Source organism: Macrobrachium nipponense, chromosome 13 (genome assembly GCF_015104395.2).
Source record: "Macrobrachium nipponense isolate FS-2020 chromosome 13, ASM1510439v2, whole genome shotgun sequence".
Taxonomy (NCBI): Eukaryota; Metazoa; Arthropoda; class Malacostraca; order Decapoda; family Palaemonidae; genus Macrobrachium; species Macrobrachium nipponense.
The window spans coordinates 4,751,984-4,759,713 of record NC_087206.1 but is presented as its reverse complement, the minus strand read 5'-3'; the positions used below and the strand labels follow the sequence as shown (position 1 = coordinate 4,759,713).

At 30.1% G+C, this 7,730-nt stretch overlaps 1 protein-coding gene across 1 annotated transcript in view; it reads right to left on the bottom strand.

Moving 5' to 3' along the window:
* Nucleotides 1-765: 765 nt before the first annotated feature.
* LOC135225602 (uncharacterized) overlaps nucleotides 766-7,730 on the bottom strand; it is a 43,255-nt gene continuing 36,290 nt past the window's right edge. Inside the window, exons 2-6 of the mRNA XM_064264898.1 lie at nucleotides 7,284-7,429; nucleotides 5,598-5,808; nucleotides 4,287-4,447; nucleotides 2,450-2,588; nucleotides 766-1,805 (exon numbers count right to left, since the gene is read on the bottom strand). Coding sequence (XP_064120968.1) covers nucleotides 1,294-1,805; nucleotides 2,450-2,588; nucleotides 4,287-4,447; nucleotides 5,598-5,808; nucleotides 7,284-7,429 — 1,169 coding nt within the window. The 3' untranslated portion in view covers nucleotides 766-1,293. The remainder of the gene's footprint in view (nucleotides 1,806-2,449; nucleotides 2,589-4,286; nucleotides 4,448-5,597; nucleotides 5,809-7,283; nucleotides 7,430-7,730) is intronic.

Genomic DNA, 7,730 nt, shown 5'->3' with positions numbered 1-7,730 from the left:
GATTTATCACGTTCCTAACTTTCGTGATTCAGTTATACTACATACTATATATATATAGATATATATATATATATATATATATATATATATATATATATATATATATATATATATATATATATATATATATATAATATATATATATATATATATATATTTGTGTGTGTGTGCAGGGGTGACTCTACAGAATAAATAACATAAGGTCACTGCCTGATTTACACATTACATATATATATATATATATATATATATATATATATATATATATATCTATATATATATATAGATATGATAGATATATAGATGCTTGAATGAAAAAAATCCAACACGCATATATTTACTTGACTGATCAATACTAATAATAATAATTATAATAATAATAATAATAACAATGATAATAATAATAATAATACCACTACTACTACTACTGCTACTACTACTAATAATAATTATTATTATTATTGTTATTATTTCATTTGTTTTTTGGTCTATCGCAGTCATCCTATTTGACTGGGTAATTTTTTTAGTGTGGGAGTTCCGGGTGCAACCTGCTTCCTTAGGAGTCCATCACTTTTCTTATTATTATTATTTATTATTAAAAATTATTATTATTTATTATTATTAATTGATTATTAATTATTTATTATTATTAAATTATTAGTTAATTAATTATTATTTTACTCTCTTAAAGCCATTAAAATAAGGCGCAATTTAATTTGTGTGACATACTGGTTCTGAAATAAAAGTAAACAGGTTTTTGTACAGCTTTATAAAGTAAGATTTCTCAAGGACAATAATCACAACACCTACTATACAGTTAGGGTGTCTTTATTTTTAATCATTGAATCCATGGGCATACACAAGGAATAATCTCCTATTTAAATGTACATATATACAAGAATTCGTCATATACGAGTATATAGTTAGTATTTTTTTTTATTTAGTTTTAATAATATATTTTTTTGGAAAACATCGATCACATGTACTGGACTCCTTTTATTCTTAGTTTATGCATTGGCTCTTCCTTTCTCTCCTTGCTTTCCCCTTCGTCAGCTTTCTCCTTATAAGCTTTCGTGACCAGAGAGGGGCCACCTTTCCCCCAGTGAAAGGTTTCGTCTTGTAGAAAAACAAAAATGCACATGAATGAATTTTGACGAAGAGTTCCCTTCGTCCGCAGTGTCAAAACTCTTCGCCGAAGAAGACCATGTGGGTCAGGTGATCCCGGAGGACTTCGATCCAACTGAAGTCCTTTGAAGGATAATCAGCGGATGTTCCGTGGAGCGAGGGCGCCGATCAGCCACTCACGTCCATGGCGGATGACGTATCGTCACATAGTCCATTCCCGTTTTCTACGCGGGGAGCAGTGTCGTGATCTGGTTTGCCGTTTGAGAGGGTGAGCATTTGAGCATCGCTTTCCCTCAAGAGAAAGTACTTAGGGAGTGAAGATTTCCCCAAATAGGACTTGGCATCCCTCCCAGAAGAGAAAGGGAAAAGGGAAAGTCTCGGAAAACAGGAGAGAAAGTTAGCATCAGGTGAAAATATTCCCAAGGAGATTAGCATAGCTCTCTTTGGGGATAACATGATATCTGTATTACCCACTACCGAGGATTGCTTTGCGCCCTTCTGGGAAGACTTGCTTCCCTGTGGTTTGAATTTCAGCTCTATTTCCTCCACCAGCTCCGACAGAGAGGCGGATTCGAACTTCAGAAGGACTAAGAAGAGCATGAACAGCAGTTGATAGCAGCTTGGTCCACTTAGCTTTGATGAATTGTTACGTTCGCCCTGCATAGCCTCTGGGTTTTTCTCTGTGAATAAGAATAATAAAGAAAAAAAATACTGATCAGTGGGTACATAACAAATTATGGACAAATTCTGGACAAATTCTTGACACTTAATTCTAAAGCGTATTATGTCTAGTATAACTTCTGGAATTTATCATTAATTAAGCCCCAGAAATTGTAGAAGAATTATAATTAAATTTCGAAAATTAATTGAATTTATTTTTTGTCTATCTCCTCTAACTTTATTATTATTATTATTATTATTATTATTATTATTATTATTATTATTATTATTATTATTATTATTATATCTTGTTTTATTATTTTTTGTACTTGATTTTTAATTGCATTGTTATATTATTAATAATAATAATAATAATAATAATAATAATAATATTAAATGTATTATATTGCTATTGTTACCCATTATTAATATAATAATAATAATAATAATAATAATAATAATTATAAATGTTATTATTATTATTCCCATTATCATTCATTATTTTACCTCTAATCCCATATATGTTTATTACTCCACTTTCCTCACCCTATCTTCAAAATCATGACTTTAGCAACTATCCCAAGAGATTATCTGTTTATTTTTCCCTTCGTTCTCATACGCTTTCTTTCCCACTTTTTTAAAATTCAATTTCCTTCTTACTCACCGTTCAGGACGTGGAGATTGACAGAGGACGCGTGGAGGTTCGAGGGCATGCAAGTGTAGTTTCCAGTGGCTTCTGCTGGAACTTCCAGAATCGTGAGGGTCGATGTTATAGCCTCGGGTCCTGTACGTTTCACTGTCACCTGTGGTGGGAGGGAGTTGATGAGTATGTATGTATGTATGTAAGTATGTATGTATAGTATACGAACATATACAGGATGTCCATAAAGTCCCAGTACCATTACGAGTATTTATTGCTTAGAAACCATATAACATAGAGTAATGTAGTTTTATTGTAGAATGAAGTGCTCTGAATGTAAACTTGAGAAAATTTAGAACATTCTACAAAAAACTGCATTACTTTATGTTATACGGTTTCTGAGCAATAAATACTTGTGATGGTACTGGGACTTTATGGACACCCTGTACATTATATATACTATAAAAGCGAATACCACAGGAAAAATAATTAGGCAGAAATTCTAGCCAGAATTTCTGCTAGAATTTCTACCTTACATCATGAAGTCACGTGAATATACTAGGAATTTTTGAAGCTTTTAATCTATATAATAGTATAATATATATATTAATAATATTATATTATATATATTATCATATATATCATACCTATCGCATATATCTATATATATAGAGTATATCTATAAGATATATATATATAATATTATATATATAATATATATTATATAATTAGATATAAATATGAATTATATATACTATATATATCTATTATATATAATATCCTATATTATAGTCTATCTATATCTATATATATATATACTATATCTATTATATTATATATTATATAGTTATTATTTATATCTATTATATATATATATACTGATCTCTATTTATGTATCATCTATATACTATCTCTGCTATATAGTAGATATATAATATATATATTATCTCTATAATAATCATCTATATACTATATATATATATCATATATATAATATACATATATAGTATATATCTATATATATCAAAGTCTATATATAATATATAAGATATTAATATAGAATATATAGATATATATCTATTATATCTATATTATCTATATAATATCTAGTCATATATATCTATATTATATAGCATGTATCCTATATATATATATATATATATAATATATACTCTATATATATATCTATCTATTATATATATATATAGATATATATATATAAATATAGATATATATATATATATAATATAATATATATCTATATATATATATCTCTATATATATATATATCTATAGATTAGATATATATAGCTATATATATATGATATATATATATATTATATAATATATATATGCTATATATATATATATATGTATATATACATATTATTAGTTATATCAATATGATATATATATATATATATATATATATATTATATATATATATCTATATCTATATCTATATATAGATATATCTATAGATAATATATATAATATATATATATATATATATATTATATATATACTATTTATAGAATATAGATATATGTATTATAATAATATTATAATATGTATATATATAATAATCTATATATTAAGATTATGTATTTATATATATATATTTATACTTCTTATCAATAATATATATATATATAATTATTACTATCTATATATATTACTAATAATTACTTCGAATCATCCTGGCTCGTTTTCTATACACATAGATATACAACAACCGAAACAAAATATGACAAGCTAATCCTGACCTGTTTCGTCTTAAACCTAGAACATCTTCAAGACGACTCATACACAAAGCAGTATGTCAATCTAATCATTAATAAACACTAACTAATACCCTTACCAGTATATTGGTTTCCTTGTTCTCCATAAGCCTGACATCCCCATGGTACCAGAATATGTAGTCTGGCAACATGACCACATTCTTTATGTGGCAATCGATCTGGACCCTGCTCCCGGCCTTCATGTATCTGTCCCCTGGCGGGATGATTTCGACTTTGGGAACTGGAATGAAATAATAATAATAATAATAATAATAATAATAATAATAATAATAATAATAATAATAATAATAATAATAATAATAATAATAATAATTGGACACACTTTGTTCTTCAAATATTCACTTATAAATCAGATCTTATTTTTCATGGCTTTGGCTTTGTAAAGTTGTGTTTCATATCTTCTTGCATAATGAACAGCTTGAGTTCCAGCGACTTCATACAGTTGTTAAAATGTACTTCTGTTGTAATGTTGCTGTGGGTACATGATGAACCAAACAAAAACTTCTTTCAGTTTTCTTCTGAAGATTGAAAAAAAAAACCCACAAAATCACTTTGTAACTTGTTTACTTCTAAGTATTTACATTTAGTTTTACTACACACTCGAGTAGTATGAAGTCGCTGGAACTCAAGCTGTTCATTATGCAAGAAGATATGAAACACAACTTAACAAAGCCAAAACCATGAAAAATGAGATCTGGTTGGTAATAATAATAATAATAATAATAATAATAATAATAATAATAATAATAATAATAATAATAATAATAATAATAATAAAACCATTCTTTGGAAAGGAAATTTAAACTATGTGTGAGACGATGAAAATAAAAAACTTTCTTTGGAGAGGAATTGAAAAAAATAAATTATCTCGCTATTTGTATAAAAAAACAAAAAACTTGACATATGATGGAACAAGACTGGAAAAATAAGAAAAAAAAAAACTCAATTTGAGAGGAAATTTTATTTAGGGTTTTTAGGTGTCGCTGTTTCTGCAAAAAATAAAAAATAATAATAATAGTGATAAAAATAAAGACTTATAATGAACATCACGAAGCAGTTTGATATGCGATGTATTATTAATCTATTATTTTTATTATGATTATAAACAAAGCTAAGAAGGTTTCTACCAAGTGTACATTCTCTCTCTCTCATCTCTCTCCTCTCTCAATTATATATATATATATATATAATATATATATACATATAAAATGTATGATACCGATAGACTATCAAACACCTGAGATGGCACGTCTCTACCCAATCGCTCAAAAAAATCTTTGCAACACCTTACACATTTAGACATTTTACCTAATTCCTCAAATAGTTTGTGAAACACCACAGACAGGAAGACTTCCAGCCAAGACTCTTACCAACGACTCGGAGATTGAAGAGTTGGCTCATCTTGGGCTCAGTCGAAACCTGGCACTCGTAGAGTCCAGCATCCCTCTCCTGGACGTACTTGATGATGAGACTCCAGGTCTCCCTAGTCTCGGAGAAGTGGGACTCGAACCTCTCGTCTCCGACGAAGGTGTACCTGTCCACCGTCAGGATGTCTGCGTCTCTCATCCTCACCCAGGAGACCTGAGAGTTTTCAAGAAGAATCAGAAGAAGAAGAAGAAGAAGAAGAAGAAGAAGAAGAAGAAGAAGAAGAAGAGATTGAAAATATGTATCTCCTCACCCAGGAGACAAGAGAGTTTTCAAGGAGAAGAAGAAAAAGAAGAAGAAGAAGAAGATGAAGAAGAGATTGTAAACATGGATCTCCTCACCCCAGAGACCTGAGAGTTTTCAAGAAGAAGAAGAAGAAGAAGAGACTGTAAATATGGATCTCCTCACCCAGGAAACCTGAGAGTTTTCAAGGAAAAGAAGAAGAAGAACAAGAAGAGATTGTAAACATGGATCTCTTCACCCAGGAGACCTGAGAATTTTTAAGGAGAAGAAGAATAAGAAGAAGAAGAAGAGATTGTAAACATGGATCTCCTCACCCAAGAGACCTGAGAGTTCTCAAGAAGAAGAAGAAGAAGAGACTGTAAATATGGATCTCCTCACCCAGGAAACCTGAGAGTTTTCAAGGAGGAGAAGAAGAAGAAGAAGAAGAAGAAGAAGAGATTGTAAACATGGATCTCCTCACCCAGGAGACCTGAGAGTTTTCAAGGAGAAGACGAAGAAGAAGAAAAGATTTGTAATGTGGTTCGGATCCCACAATAAGCTTTAGGTCCCGTTGTTAGGTGGCCAATTGGTTCCTAGCCACGTAATAATAAAGAAGAGCAAGTTGTAAACACAGATTAATGATATTTTCATGGGTGGACATCTTTTGCCGAATGAATTCTTTAATATTATCCCTCACTGAAGGATTTCTTCTTGTATTACTGAAGGTATATAATGTCAAATAACCTTGACTGTTACATTAAGCAATGGTAAAAGCGAGAACATTGGTCCGATTTGACTGATTTACGAAATTTCAGCCTGTCGAGCCAAACGCTGAGGCACTATTAGCGTTTCAGCGCTTAAGACAGTTACAACGAAGGCATTCGAGTAGTTGAGCAGCAAGATAGAGAAATCCAAGAAAGAAAGGAGATGAAGTACGAGGTATACAAGGTAGAACAAGGAGAACCCCACAACTGGACTGGGAAATAACAGATAGAGGATTTTTGTAGTAAGACTGAAGAAAGGAAGATAAAACCTATTCATATGGAACAAACCCACCACAGGGGCCTTAGACTTGGCTCTCAAGCTTCCAAAGAATATTATGGTGCTCATTAGGAAGAAGTAAGAGGAGGTAAAGGGAAATGCAGAGAGAAGAAATCTCATTTGATAAACAAGGTAAAGGGAAATGCAGAAAGAAGAGGTTCAATTAAATTTAGATGAAAAAAAAAAGAATAAATTACTAAATAGACAAAAAGACGTTAAAATACAAGAACAGTATTAGGGTAGTAACACAATGCATTACTTGAACTTCTTAAGTTTCAAATGCAGATTTGAAGCTAAGTAAGAGGTTGAAAAAGCAGATGGAGCAAAATATTATTCAATTCCTTCATAAAGTGAATAAGACAACTTACTGATTTATCTCCCAGTTGTCTGACGGTGCATGGGAGGGTGGCCCTCTCCCCCAGATGAGCACTGAGGTTCCTTTTAGCCAGGGGGTCGAAATATGGACCCGTGTAGAGTCCCGTAATGCTGGATTCTGGGTCATAGGCCAACGTACCTGCGAAAGTAAATTCCGTGGTTATTTATTATTATTATTTACACTACCTTCTGTGTTGTATAGAGAATAAACACGGCTGTATATACTGTTGAAGCATTTATCTCTATAAAATTATGAACACTGGCCAATTATTGTCTAGTATTAATGTAAAAATAGAAAAATATTATATGGGAAAATTGAGAAGACTCAGTACAAAATTAACTCGAACGATGCGGCCGTATGATAATAAGAATAATAATAATGATAATAATAATAATAATAATAATAATAATAATAATAATAATAATAATAATAAATAGCC